At 41.9% G+C, this 15,488-nt stretch overlaps 1 protein-coding gene and 1 long non-coding RNA gene across 5 annotated transcripts in view; one reads left to right on the plus strand and one right to left on the minus strand.

The window, feature by feature from the left end:
• The window catches only part of arhgef1a (Rho guanine nucleotide exchange factor (GEF) 1a), a 126,337-nt gene that overhangs the window by 100,375 nt on the left and 10,474 nt on the right, over positions 1-15,488 (minus strand). For all 4 annotated transcript variants that reach the window (XM_044170512.1, XM_044170511.1, XM_044170510.1 and 1 more), the window contains exons 2-3: positions 1,715-1,877; positions 1,262-1,329 (exon numbers count right to left, since the gene is read on the minus strand). In XM_044170512.1, the coding sequence (XP_044026447.1) occupies positions 1,262-1,329; positions 1,715-1,877 (231 nt within the window). The remainder of the gene's footprint in view (positions 1-1,261; positions 1,330-1,714; positions 1,878-15,488) is intronic.
• Positions 3,142-12,485, plus strand: LOC122863791. Its single transcript, XR_006375087.1, has 3 exons — positions 3,142-3,276; positions 3,743-3,997; positions 10,993-12,485. It is a non-coding gene; the product is annotated as an uncharacterized LOC122863791 (long non-coding RNA).

The following is a 15,488-nucleotide window of genomic DNA, read 5'->3' on the forward strand; positions in this document are numbered from 1 at the left end:
TCCAAACTGGGGGCGTGCCGACAGCCCCACTTCAAAAAACCCGAACTATCCCTTTAAGGAGTTCTGGGTTTTATGCAGCAAAGCTATCAAGATAACTCCAGATAACCAGAAAACATGTTTCTTTGAACAGGCCCAAAATTAATCAGGATATCAAAATCCTTCAACTAATGTATCATTAAGAGAAACACAACGTTCAAACATCATGCATTGCAACACGTTCAAGTTGTTAATTATCTCTTTTCAATTTAACCAGCATATCTTTTCACATAAAACTCAAATGCTTAACACTAAAGCTTGCTTCAACCAGGGTAGATGTCGGATGTCCCGAGCTGAACTGTGGCCAAAAATGTGCCAGACACGTACTAACTGACTGGTAAAGGGTCTTCACTTACTAGGCATGCCCTACATGAAATATGCTATGTAAAGTAAGTAGGATCATGTCCTCAAAGTTTTATAGAAAATACATCCTCCATTTTGTGTAATTTTTGTGTAACTACTTGCTTTAAGTTATTTTTCTCTCATGGTTTATACTTGTAACTTTCTTTCATATACTGTAAAAGGTTTGTATGTTGTAAATCTGTAGTCTCTTGATAATTCACACTTGGTCACAATCTGTATCAGACTGTAGAATATCAGTTTTAAAGATGCAGCTTCAGAAGTTTCTATTTTGCCACAAACTTCTTTTTTGTTTTGCCTCTATCATTCTGGTTTGTGTGTGCGCATGTGTTTATTTTCCTAAACTTTATTTTAAAATCACACTTACAAAATGTCTTGCCAGCCAGTGAATTCAGCTTAATTTAATGTCATATTCCAATTATTTGGTTTGTAGATGTGGGTCGTAACAGCAGTCATATTGTGAGAATTTGGTGCTAAAAGTCTGACTGACAGAATTTTGTGAAAGCTCCAAATTGGCATTCAGTGGACAGTCTCACAGGGAGATCTAGGACCACCATTTTTGAGAGATGACCAAAGACTTTACCATGTTTCTCTCACAATTGTCAACTTTCATCTCAGACAGCCCAAAATCTCAGTGTAAAGGAGCCTTTAAAAGAAAAATGGCATGACTGCTGAATACTATCAGTAGCTTAAAGTTCCTTCAATTACATTGAAGGAAAAGATTCACATTTTAGATAATGAAACAAAACTGATTTAATTGCTCTAAATATATGTGCAGAAAAAATACAATAGAAACCTTGAACATATTAATAACAGTTTTCAATAATTAAAGTTGTGATGATTTGTGGTGTAACCTGTGTCTTACCCTCTGTTTCATTTTGGCACAGTTTGGCAAAGTGTCTCGACAGCGGTTGTGGATAGTGACATTGCATGCTGGAAAAAAAGACATAAGACATAAAAGCAAACATGAAGAACACAGAGATGTCATATCTCGTTCTCTCTTTAGTTTCAGCCTTGGAGCAACTTACTATCCCGAGAATTCAGATGTACGACCAAAGAAGCCAGTACATTTGGGGATTGTCAAACCCTTTCACATAGCATCACATTTATGTGTTTGTACTCTGAAAATGGCTTTGCTTTGGCTGAGAGACAGACATCACACACACAAATATATAAGTTGTTTTTTTCAGTAGATACCATCATACTCTTACTGAAGTAAGAACTGACTGAACTTTTACTTCTAACTGAATACTCTGTTATGTTTGCTACTCTACCCACCTCTCACTGTATATGAAGAAGTGCAGTAACTGTCACTTACTAGGGCAGCTGAGTGCCTCCTTGGCAGTTATACTCTTGTTGCATGCTGAACAGAGTGTGGTTCCTGACACTGTCAATGAGGTGAAGAGGTGACCATTGCTATAGCGTGCCTCCCTCTCCCTTGTCGCTTTCTCTCGCTCCCTCATACGCTCTCTCTCTTTGTTCTGGAAAAGAAACAAACAAGAGACCACATGTGAAAAAGACATCCTGTATATTTATGAATGTCACAAAGCACATCAGATGGAGCTTAAGTTTACTAAGAGAAAGCATAACTTATGCACACATGCATCTGCATACTGACCTCTGTCAGCATTGAAGTTATTGCACATGTTTAAAGACTGATGGGACTGAAAAAGGAGCAGGCTATCATGGAAACAGCATTACTGCTACACTGGCTCTGTCAAACTACCTGTAGTGTCAGAGCAAATTACAGTAGATACTGCAGGGCTAAACACTAACTTTTAAAAGTGGTTGCAACTGAAAATACGTTGCCATTTTTGTCAGAGAGAGCAAAGCAGGTTGACACAAATGCAGGAGACTGCAGGTAAGTGTACTGAAGAACATCTTTATTTCAGTCTAAGTGAAGGTAGCACAAAAATTGAACTGAAAAGACCCAACCAAACTGAGACATGGATCCAACAAAGACTGAACTGAAACACAGGACTCAAATACTAACTGAACTAATGAGGGGATGAGGTGCAGGTGGAGAGAACAGACAGGGAACTGATTGGCTGGGGGAAACACAGGGAGTGCTGACGACACTGATACAGGGCAGGTGTGGAGGAAAAAGCAGTTCTGGGGAGGAGCACAGGAACACAGGAGAGAAACACAGTGCAAACAGAAAACCAAAATCCAGAAAAAACAACTTGTCCCAGAATCCACAAAAACACAACTAAAATACAGCATGCTGGGAGACAAAGTAACACACGGACTAAACATTCTAGTGAGGGGAGAAGGCAGGAAGTAAAGCTACAAGACACATGAGGGAAAACTCTTACTAATATAAAACAGGAAATAACACAATAAACACAAACCCAAAATCATGACAATTTTTAGTCACCTTATATTTTGAGGATTTAAGATGTGTCAGCTTATGTCAGCTTAATAATGAAAATGTGACATAAAAGAATGTTTAAATGCTTTATTACAGTAACCGAACCGAAGTTTGTTTTATCTGATACCTTACAGAATTAGAATCTTTAGTGTTATTAGTTAAAATGTGTCCACCCTCAATACCTGGTATACAAAATACCAGCATTCGTTTGTGATGTTGACGGGTTAGTTGAACTTTTCACCTCATGATGTGCTGCCAGGTTTTATTAATTTATTTGGCATCACAGGTGTAGATTTTGGGGAGGGGGGGGATGAACCGCTATAACGCGACTCATAGATGCAATAATGCCTCCGGTAAAGTAGGTGGTGGGAATAATGCAACCTCAATAGCAATGGTTGCAATCTGCCATAAAATGGAAAGAAGCAATTATTCACTGTCGATAACCGTGGAGGAGCCAGAGTGGAAAAGGAGGAGGTCTGACATGTTTTCTCAGAAAGTCTCAAAACCAAGTAAGTTGTGAGTTGTGACGGCAGCTACTAGGTAATATTTTTGAAGTGTTGTTTTCTAGTGTGCTAACTAATACGGAATGCCTAAGAGCCTTACAGCATTATATTTTGAATTGTCTCCTGGAACCTTAATTTTGTGTTTTCAATGGTACAAGGTACAAGAGTGTAAACAGTTAAGACAGTGTTGTGTTTTAGCAAACATGACTTCTGAGAAATGTAACAAAAGCAGAGCTTCCTCAAAATGCTATATTACAACATCAAATGCTGTGTTTTTCTTTCTATGTGACTTGTCACAACCAATGAAACTGTTCCTATGTACAGGCATATCTGACTTCTGAGTGTAGAAAAGATTGACTGCAATGAATGATGCTTTGTCTTTTACCTCAGACAGCTCTGTGTTGTTCTTTGGTATCACGCCCACATGCAAGTTTAGGAATAAACCCAAAAAAGCCAATTTCTCTCTTGTGAGTCTTTATTGCAGAATTTCCACAACAATTTGGTGACCAGGACGGGATGCTGACTGTAACCAGCGGCGAACTAAATACCGACAGACAAAGCTGTTCACAATCAGAGGAAAATCTCTGCAGACTCCCAGTACCTCCCCTAGAAAAAGAGGGTGAAAGGGGGAACCCCTGATGGTCGAGGGTGACCCTGAGTCACTACAGCATCCCAACAAGAAAGAGCATGAACAACCTCTCCCAAGAGAGAAGAGAGCCTTGTTCTAGTAAGATTTCCCCTGTGATTTTCTCTTCTGTTTATTGTTACTGGTTCTTAAGAAAAGACCAGATACGGAAATAGGAAAAAGGGGTTCTAGGCAAGGGTGAAAACCCGCTAGGGCAGGTCTGGGACCGCTAGAGTACCGCCATGGTTTCCAATAATAGTTAACTCGAAGAAACAGAGGGAAAGATGTCTGACTCAGCACCAGATCCTCCAAATAAAAAATTGTATGTTTGAGGTGTGGGTTAGAGTGTGGGCTTCCTTCAAGAGGCGATTTTAGTCTAAAGCAAATGCAGGAATTAACAGTTAAGGTTAGAAGAAGGTTAAAAAATGGCAAGAGATAAATAGGAACATATACATGGCAGTAAGAATACCCAGACAGACACACAAAATGTTTAGCAATTAGTTAATAAAATGCTATCACATATTTAGAAAGAAAAGAACAACAGATTAAAGAAAACATCAAATATGCTATACTCACACATACAGCTTATAAGGTTATGCATACGCACACATTGTAAGTCTCAGGCCAAGACCTTTTGGTAGACTCAGGGGCAGATGAGTCAGCTATTACAATATCTGATTTCACACCAGTTCCAAAATTGAGCAGTAGAACATCAAAAACAGAAAATAACAGAAAAATACACTGTTCCACTTGATGGAGTAACTGGAAATTTGAAACACTTGAAACACATATTTGACAATATGAATGATATTGTCAAATTGCTGTCCAATAAACCAAGGTAGGGACCTTATATGTGTGTCTTAGGCATAACTTTGCTATGTAGTGAAACAGGGACAGTGGTTGTCACCGTCATTGCACACATTTCACTAGTGCCAGATCAGAGCTAGCAGCAGGAGTGCAGTTGAATAAAGATTTAAAAGAAAAACTGTTTCACATGTATGACTCTGTACCACACATTTCATTGGCTAAACAGCTGATTCATTATGGGAAGATCTGGGGACGTGGGTTAAAACTTGTATGGGTTAAAACTTGTATGCCACCGGTGGCAAGAAACACAATCACCTGTGTATTATAACCAAAACCTAAAGGCCTACAAAAACAACAAAAAACCCCAAACAATGCATGTTAACTTTTTATGAAACAAAGAGGAATTTAATTTGTATCAGAACAAGCAAAACAAACACATGAAAATTATGGCTAAGATTGAGCTTATAGGTGACTCACCTGAATTAGCAGGTGTGCCAACAACGCTGCAAGGAATGATATCCACTTAAACAATGGGGTATTAAAAGAAAGCCTAGAGGGGTGGACCTTACCAGGGGTGAGCGCTCTCTTATTATATGTAGATAATCTAATGATTTGTTCACCAACAAAAGAGGCCTGTGAAATAGATACAAAGAAGCTGTTGCAACATTTGGAGCTCCAAGTAGCTCCCTCCATAAAAAATTTAAGCCATCTTGAAAATTCCAAAACCTCTCACAAAGAAACAAATGATGGCTTTTTCCTCAGCATGACAGGCTACTGTAAACAGCGGAATACGCTGAAATAGCATAAGCCTCTGCAGAGCATAACACATGATCATCACTGAGACCTACTGACTCCTTGCTTTAGCCTGACAAGGGACTGAGAAGCTTTATCAAACTTAAACAAGCATTGACTAGAATGCAACCACAAGGGGGCACAAGCCAGTGTCTTCTTGTTCCAGTCCCAAGTCTGGATAAATGCAGAGGGTTGTGTCAGGAAGGGCATCCGACGTAAAACACATGCCAAATTAAAAATGCGAATCGTGAAAATGACTTCCATACCAGATCGGTTGGGGCCCGGGTTAACAACGACCGCCACCGGTGCTGTTGACCTACAGGGTACCGGTGGAAATTGGACTACTGTTGGTCAAAGACGAAGAAGAGGAGGAAGGTGTGTTCGTAGGCAGAGAGAGAAGAGGAAAGCTAAGAATGTAGGACTGACAGTAGAGACTTTGAATGTTGGGACTATGACAGGGAAGGCTAGAGAGTTAATTGACATGATGCAGAGAAGGATGTGGTAGTTTGGTGTTGTCACTTCCTGGTTTATTTTGTAGTATTCTTTTTCCCTTGTGTGTCTTGTGTTTTTACTTCCTGTCTGTGTTTTCCCTCCAGTTTTGATTGTTGGTCCTCCCTTGATTGTTGGCACCTGTGTCTTGTTATCTCACCTCCCCTAGGGTATTTAGTCTTGGTCTTTTCTTTGTTCTGTGTTGGATCATTGTTGTACACATGGTGTTGTTCCTTGCCGAGCCCTTGTCTGTGAGTTTATCTTGGATTCTTTGTTCTCCTGTGGACCATTTTTGGATTTTGGATTTTGTCTGCTCATTACCTGTCTGCACACCTCTGCCTGTTCTTGCCTGCATTCCACCCAACAATAAACACGGTAGTCATTTGGCTACTTCACCCTGAGACCGCTTCTTTGTCATCTGCTTTTGGGTCCACATACTTCTCTACCTGCATATAGCACCTCGCCATACGACAAAGGAAGGTGGACATACTGTGTGTCCAGGAGACCAGGTGGAAAGGTAGCAAGGCTAGAAGCTTAGGAGCAGGGTTCAAGTTGTTCTACCATGGGGAGAAACAGAGTAGGAGTTATCCTGAAAGAGGAGTTTGTGAGGAATGTTCTAGAGGTGAAAAGAGTATCAGACAGGTTGATGAGTCTGAAGCTGGAAATTGAAGGGGTGATGTTCAATGCTGTGAGTGGTTATGCCCCACAGGTAGGATGTGAGTTAGTAGAGAAGGAGAAATTCTGGAGTGAGTTAGATGAAGTGATGCAGAGCATCCCCAGAGGTGAGAGAGTGGTGATTGGTGCAGATTTCAATGGGCATGTAGGTGAAGGAAACAGTGGTGATGAGAATCTGATGGGCAGTTTTGGTCTTCAGGACAGGAACGCAGAAGGACAGATGGTGGTAGACTTTGCAAAGAGGATGGAAATGGCTGTAGTGAACACTTTCTTCCAGAAGAGGCAGGAACATAGGGTGACATATAAGAGCGGAGGTAGAAGCACTCAGGTGGACTACATCTTGTGTAGACGTTGTAATCTGAAAGAGACCAGTGACTGTAAAGTAGTGGTAGGGGAGAGTGTAGCCAGACAACACAGGATGGTAGTGTGTAAAATGACTCTGGTGGTGAGGAAGATGAAGATGACAAAGGCAGAGCAGAGGACGAAGTGGTGGAAGTTGAAAAAGGAAGAATGTCGTGTAGTTTTCAGGGAGGAGCTGAGACAGACTCTGGGTGGTCAGGAAGTGCTCCCAGATGACTGGACCACTACAGCTAATGTGATCAGGGAGAAAGGTAGGCGGGACTCTGTGTGTCATCTGGAAAGAGGAAAGTGGACAAGGAGACTTGGTGGTGGAACGAGGAAGTTCAGGAGTGTATACAGAGAAAGAGGTTAGCTAAGAAGAAGTGGGACACTGAGAGGACTGAAGAGAGTAGACAGGAGTACAGGGAGATGCAGCGTAAGGTGAAGGTAGAGGTGGCAAAGGCCAGACAAAGAGCATATGAGGACTTGTATGCTAGGTTGGACACTAAAGAGGGAGAGGTGGATTTGTACAGATTGGCCAGACAAAGAGATAGAGATGGGAAGGATGTGCAGCAGGTTAGGGTGATTAAAGATAAGGATGGAAATGTATTGACAGGTGCCAGGAGTGTGATGGGAAGATGGAAGGAGTACTTTGAAGAGTTGATGAATGAGGAAAATGAAAGGGAACAAAGAGTAGAAGAGGTGACTGGTGTGGAGCAGGAAGTAGCAAAGATTAGCAAGAATGAAGTGAGGAGGACGTTGAAGAGGATAAAGAGTGGAAAGGCAGTTGGTCCTGATGACATACCTGTGGAGGTATGGAAGTGTCTAGGAGAGGTGGCAGTAGAGTTTCTGACTAGTTTGTTTAACAAGATCTTGGAGAGTGAGAGGATGCCCGAGGAATGGAGGAGAAGTGTACTGGTGCCAATTTTTAAGAACAAGGGAGATGTGCAGAGCTGTGGCAACTACAGAGGAATAAAGCTGATGAGCCATACAATGAAGTTGTGGGAAAGAGTACTGGAAGTTAGGCTAAGGGCAGAGGTGAGCATTTGTGAGTAGCAATATGGTTTCATGCCTAGAAAGAGTACAACAGATGCAGTATTTGCTTTGAGGATGCTGATGGAGAAGTACAGAGAAGGTCATAGGAAGTTGCATTGTTTCTTCGTAGATTTAGAGAAAGCGTATGACAGGGTGCCGAGAGAGGAGCTGTGGTATTGTATGAGGAAGTCTGGAGTGGCAGAGAAGTATGTTAGAGTGGTGCAGGACGTATGAGAGCTGTACGAACCATGGTGAGGTGTGCTGTAGGTGTGACAGAGGAGTTCAAGGTGGAGGTGGGTCTGCATCAAGGATCGGCTCTGAGCCCCTTCTTGTTTGCTCTGGTGATGGACAGGCTGACGGATGAGGTTAGACAGGAATCTCCATGGACTATGATGTTTGCGGATGACATTGTAATTTGTAGTGAGAACAGGGAGCAGGTGGAGGAAAATCTAGAGAGATGGAGGTCTGCTCTGGAAAACAGAGGAATGAAGCTTAGCCGCAGTAAGACAGAATACATGTGTGTCAATGAGAGGGACCCAGGTGGAACGGTGAGGTTACAGGGAGGACTTTAAGTACTTAGGGTCAACGGTTCAGAGCAATGGAGACTGTGGAAAAGAGGTGAAGAGGCGAGTGCAAGCAGGTTGGAACGGGTGGAGAAAAGTGTCAGGTGTGTTGTGTGATAAAAGAGTATCAGCAAGAATGAAAGGAAAGGTGTTCAAGATGGTGGTGAGACCAGCAATGTTGTACAGCTTAGAGACAGTGGCACTGAAGAAAAGACAAGAGGCAGAGCTGGAGGTAGCAGAGCTTAAGATGTTGAGGTTCTCTTTGGGAGTGACGAGGATGGACAGGATCAGGAATGAGTACATCAGAGGGACAGCTCATGTTAGATGTTTTGGAGATAAAATCAGAGAGGCCAGATTGAGGTGGTTTGGACATGTTCAGAGGAGAGACTGTGAATATATTGGCAGAAGGATGCTGAGGTTGGAGCTGCCAGGCAGGAGGTCTAGAGGAAGACCAAAGAGGAGATTTATGGATGTAGTGAGAGAGGACATGAAGTTAATTGGTGTGAGTGAAGAGGATGCAGAGGACAGGGTTAGATGGAGGCACATGATTCGCTGTGGCGACCCCTGAAATGGAACAGTCGAAAGGAAAAGAAGAAGAAACAGGCTTTGACTACAGCCCCTACACCGGGTCTACCCGACATAACACAACCATTCACACATAAACTGTTTGTGAAGAAAATGGTTTTATTCAATAAAATTTTATTTATATAGCACCAATTCATAACAGAAGTTATCTCATTGCACTTTTCCTATAGAGCAGGCCTAGACCGTATTCTTTATAATATAAAGAGTAACATACGTTTTATATGATCAGTTTTGTTACAGGAACATGGGGGGGAAACAAGAGAATTAGTGGGGTATTGAAAATGAATTTTTTTGGTTCCTCATGCAGTATCTATCATTCTGACAGCTCATCTGTCAGCAGCCAGGTGGTTAAGATATCATACAATACTGCTGGAAATGCCAAATATGCCAAATATAACTGTGAAAAGCCTGTGTTATTATTTAAGGGTAGGCTAAAGACTTTCCTCTTTGATAAAGCTTATAATTAGGGTTGGCTTGGGTGAGTCCTGAACCATCCCTTAGTTATGCTGCTATAGGCCTAGATTGCCGGGAGACTTCACATGATGCGCCTCTTTCCTCTCTCCTCCTCTCCCTCTCCATCTGTATGCATTTTTATCCCATTACTGCATGTTACTAACTCAACATCTTATCACTCCCGTAGTTCTGTGCTTTCTCGTTTGTCTCCTCTCTCCTTCTGTCGCTTTCAGCAGGTATTTCTGCCTCCAGAGTTGCGGGGTCTGGGTCTGTGGTTATGGTCCGCCTGCTGCCCCCGTGTTCCTGCTCGACAACTGCTACTATAGTTGTTGTTATTGGTTCTGTTACTGATGCTGACATTATTCTTCCTATAGCTGTCATTCCTATTATTACTAATGTATTAATATTAACACTATAATTACTATTCTACTATAAAAAAAATTCTACGTGGTCTTTGCATTGTGCCTCCTTAACCCTATCCCCTTCCCCCAAACCCCTCCTCTCTCTCTCTCTCTCTCTCTCTCTCTCTCTCTCTCTCTCTCTCTCTCTCTCTCTCTCTCTCTCTCTCTCTCTCAAAACCTAACACAGTAGCGGCAGATGGGATTTGTTGGGTCTCTGTAATATTATAAAGAGCACGGTCTAGACCTGCTATATAGGAAAAGCGCAATGAGATAACTTCTGTTATGAATTAGCGCTATATAAATAAAATTGAATGAAATTGAATTGAAAAGATGTATGTACTATGTTGCAGCAATAACTGAAGTTTGCTCTCGTGCGCATGATCTGCAAGACACACCCCTGGTGAATGCAGAAGTAGGCTGTGCTACTTCCCAAACAAGTAGCCCTATGCAAATGTGATGCACATACTAAAAATAATGATCCAGTTTCTCAAGGTACGCAAAAGGGGACACTAGCAAAATGTGCAGTGAAACTAACATCATCTACCCCACAGTTCACAAGTGTTTCACAGGAAATAACACCAGAGGCATACCTACAAGACTTGCAAAGCAGAGCAACACCAGAAGGAAAAACATTACACTAAAGGGGTTTGGTACGGCCCTAATGACAAACCATGTCTGCCTAAATATCTGTTTTTGTGCTATGCAAAAATGACACATGGTAAAGATCACGTGTCAAAAGCAGGAATGCTGTTAGAAGTAAACGTGTTAGAAGTAAACAGATGTTGGTACACAAAGGGGTTCTCAAATTACTCAAAAAACATTTTTTCGTGAAAAGTACCTAATCTATGCACAGTATAGGACAGGGATTAGGCCTCAGAGGAGACAACTCCCCACTACTGAAGAATGTGATGATAAAATGTTTTGTTATTGTGCAAACCTCTCCTCTGTGCTTTGTGAGATCCAAAAACAGGTGAAAGAGGCCAAAGGGAAACTAACCTAACCATAACCTGAGCCCAGTGGACTGGAAAGTGGTGAAGGATTCCAGAAAGAAAGCCTGGAAAGCACCTTGGTGGACAGAACCCTTCCAGATTCTGCTGACGACAGCCTCAGCAGTGAAGATGAGAGAGCCATTTGGATCCATGCCAATAGAATGGTTTAAAAACCCACTGATCTGCTCTAATCTGAAACACAGAAGAGGGAATACTCCACGCATCCTGCTAAAATGAGAGAAACCTGCAGAACAGGAAGGCAGCCATCACTTAAATCTACACCTTGGCACCCCTTCCAGGTGATGGGGTGTGACTTCGGAGTAATAACATGCTGCCTCCTAATAATAACCATTGTGGTTATTGCCTCCATCATGTTTTTTTTTTTTCCCAAAAATTGACGACATTGCCATGGCCCCCACATCTTTTATAGCAATCCCCCCTGTAAATAAGACACGAACAACAAACTGGTGGTATGCGCCTGAAGATCTCCACGTTCCAACATCATGGCAATTTAACACCTGGTACCACTGGGTGTTAGCACAAAAACAGCTAAAGCATTGGAAAAATTGAGAATGATAAGTGTGCAATGTTTGTAAAGTTTTTTCTCCTTTTCATGATGTCGATGTTTCTAAAGAGCTTACTGTGACCCATGATTACATTCAGATTCTTTCAAAGTTCTTCTGTTAACCAGAAAGGAGTTTTTTGTGTATGTATTTTTAATTTAAGTCAAAATTCTGAAAGGGGGGAAGTGCAGAAGAAGAAAAAAAAAGAAAAAATATATAAAATATAGATCATGCTCTGACATTTTGCAAATGTACAAGATACTAGAGTGTAAATCGATGAGACAGTGTTGTGTTTCAGCAAACTGACTTCTAAAAAATGTAACTAAAGCAGAGCTTCCTTGAAATGTTTTTCCTTCTAGTGATGTGACTTGTCATAACGAATGAGATTGTTCCTATGTACAGGCGTATCTGAGTTCTTAGTGTATAAAAATTAACTGCAGTGAATGATGCTTTGCCTTTTACCTTCGACAGCTCTGTGTTGTTTGGTATCACACCCACTTGTGTAGGAATAAGCCCAGAAAGGCCACTCTCTCTTGTGAGTCTTTATTGCAGAATTTCCACAACAGAGTTCCCCTTTAATCTCATCTGAGTCCCGCTGTATTTATATCCGAATTTGCCAGGACCTGCTGCATTATGCTCATCCTCAGGATAATAAAACTCCATAGTGACTGATTGTAACCTACACGGACCATTACACTAGGCTACTTGTTCACTGTCAAAGTGGCTGAAGTTTAAAATGTAAAACTGTGGCTGTGGGTTCCTTAAAGCCAGTCAGTCAAGCGTCATATCAAGTCAAAATAACTTTGTTGTCATTCTGACTATACACAGGACAAGTGCACAGTAGAATGAAATTACATTGCATCTGGCTCACGATGATAACTGAGAAATACTGTGGTGTGAAAAAGTGTTTGCCCCCTTCCTGATTTCTTATTTTTTTGCAGAGCAGGGCGTTTCAGCAGAATCCTCAGACTCCACACTTGACTCCAGTCTGCCCGCAGTGCTCACGCTATAGGTTTTATTGACAATTTTAATCTGCTTTGGGGTCGCTCTTCCCTTTTCAGGACTCAAGGAGTCCACCCGAACAGGCTGGGTAGCCGAATGCTAATGGCTAACTTGCAGGCGCCTCAGGTGTCTCCGGTCAAGGTCAAGCAGACTGAGAAACAGCTTTTTTCCCAGAGCTGTCTTCCTACTGAAGACTGATTCCACTGTCCCCTCATATACCTTAACTTAAATGCTGCTATATTGATATTGTTTTTGCTACATGTACAACATGTTCATTTGCACTACCGGACTATTTATTTATAGATAAACTTCATCATTTGCTCTCCTATACCGCATCATTTGCACTCCAGTACTATGTACTGCAGTAACTCATCTACTGCACTGTTAACTATTTCCATAAATTGCACTACTTTATATTTATTGCACTGCTTTTCTGCCCAGTCCAATTCATTATTGTACATATCCATTAGTATACTTCTGTTTATGGTAATGCCATCTGTATACAATGTCCATAGTACCACTTGTAAAATATTTTCATTATACTGCTCTATCTTGCATTTATGCACACACCATATATCCTGCACTTGCTTATTGCACTTCTGGTTAGACTTAAACTGCATTTCAGTACCTTGTACTTGTACATGTGTAATGACAATAAAGTTGAATCTAATCAAATCGAATATTCTGCATGTGACTGACTGTTTACATCACACACCCCCTCCCTGGAACTTCCATCTCCAATTTCCGCCCACAGTACCACCTCAGAGTACTGTTCCCCTTACTAGCTCCCCCCATGTAGCTATACCCCTCTCACCAGGAATTCTCCTCATACAGGCCATTATTAGGCACTGAGCTTCTTGTCCACAATGCCCATCTAGAGATCTTCCTGTCCATCTTGCCCGATACCGACTGCCTCATCTCCGTAGAGGTGGAGTGAATCTATGGAATCTCCGCCCCCCTGGTCAATGCATCCCAGTCGGCCGGCGACCTGGTGTAAACCACGTTATTAACAAGCAGAGTATCTGTAGCCCGGACATTGAACTGTTAGCTGTGGGACTCCGGCCATATTATCAGCCACCTGAATTCTCACATGCCCTTGTTGTGGCTGTTTACATCCCCCCCGCTAACCCGGCATCGGCGTGCAACGCCATTCACACCGCCATAGCACAACTTCAGACTCAACACCCGAGTGCACTCATATTAATCTCGGGTGACTTCAACCATGTCAGTGTTTCAACAACACTGACTAATTTCACCCAGTATGTGAATTGTCCTACTAGAGAGGAGAGGACACTGGACCTGCTGTATGCTAATTTTAAGGACGCATACAGTTCCCCCCCCCCCGCAGCAGAGGAGTTGAAGGCAGCTTGGACAGGGCCAACGAACTTAATCTGTTGTTTAACAGATTCGACACACCGGCTCCTGCTCATCCCCTCTTTAACTCAGCTGCTGTCAGCCCTCAAGCTCCTCTGAGTACTCTGCTCCCCCTCCCCATCTTCCTGGGAGAGTCCTACTCCCCCCTCAACTGGCTATCAGGCTAACGGCCCTCTTCACACTAATGACTCCCCCCTCCCCCACTTGTAACCTCTGCTGTGTGCCTGACCACTGTCATCAACCTGAGCCTGAGTCTTCAAAGGGTCCCTGTTCTGTGGAAGACATCTTGCCTCGTTCCGAGGGAGTGACGTCATCCTCTGCTCAGGATGCCATTTCTCCACTACATCTTTATAAAGCAAATAGTTGTTTGCTGCTATATTAATGTTCAGAATCTCATTTACAGAACCTTTAGCAATATGAACACATCTCTTTAAGCATAACTCTGAACAGACTCTGTAATTTTAGACAAACAGATTAATTAATTAATAAGTGATAAAATGAATAATAACGCAATTTGCATGAATGGGTTAGGGTTAGTTTTCTTCTTGCTGGGCTAGAGGTGCTGACAGGTGACACTGTGAAAGCTGCCACAGAGATTTGCCTCTGCACCTGTAAGAAATAGCGCTGACCTCACTTCCGCTGAATTTCTCCATCAATCATCTCTAATCAGAAGCTGTTGTCCCTCTCAATACATGCCTCCAGGATGGTGCTGTTTGTATTTATATTTTGAAGGCCACTCCAGACACCCTCTGCCACAGGAGATGAACCTCAGGGTGACTTCAGGTGGTGTAATGCCTCCACTCACAGACTGCTGGCAACATGCATGTTAAAGTCTGTTGCTGTTGGGCAGTGATAAAACGATTTGGCGATTTGCCATAAATGCGCTTAATCTGAACCTTTACTGCACTGTTCAGCAGCACTTTATCATGGCTACTATTCCAATGGTTTGATGCTTTTAACGAACAGATACATCTTTTTTATTTGATTGTTTGCTGTAACTGTTGTGATTAACGCCCCATGTCCTCTTGTATTTTGTGCTTTTGTATAAATGTAATAATAATAATACATATATTTTAAATCCTTATAGCTACAGAGGGGATGCAACTTGATTTAACCCCTTGTTCATATAACAATTGCTTCTCAGCAAATCATGTATTCATAACCACAACTTTATTCAATGAACATATTACATTCAATCCTGAACCATGTGTTGCCATCGAGAACAACAAAGGGTTAGCAAACTGAAGTATAAGATAACAAAATTAAAGCATTTCAATTAAAATAACATGTTATTTTATCTCGGGATAAGCTATGCTACCTATGCTCCTGAAATTGTAAGACGCGGGCAGAGAATGGTGACAGCTTAGGGAGGGAGGTACCTCCAGTGTGCAAGGTTTCTGTGCATAATGATTTTTATCAGATTTAAAAAACTCATATGAAAAATATGGACTTGGTGTGTAAAGGCCTTAACGTCGCCATTATATTCTTAATGTCTGACAAGCATCAGCCCATAAGCTGATATCTTC

Source organism: Siniperca chuatsi, linkage group LG17 (genome assembly GCF_020085105.1).
Source record: "Siniperca chuatsi isolate FFG_IHB_CAS linkage group LG17, ASM2008510v1, whole genome shotgun sequence".
NCBI lineage: Eukaryota > Metazoa > Chordata > Actinopteri > Centrarchiformes > Sinipercidae > Siniperca > Siniperca chuatsi.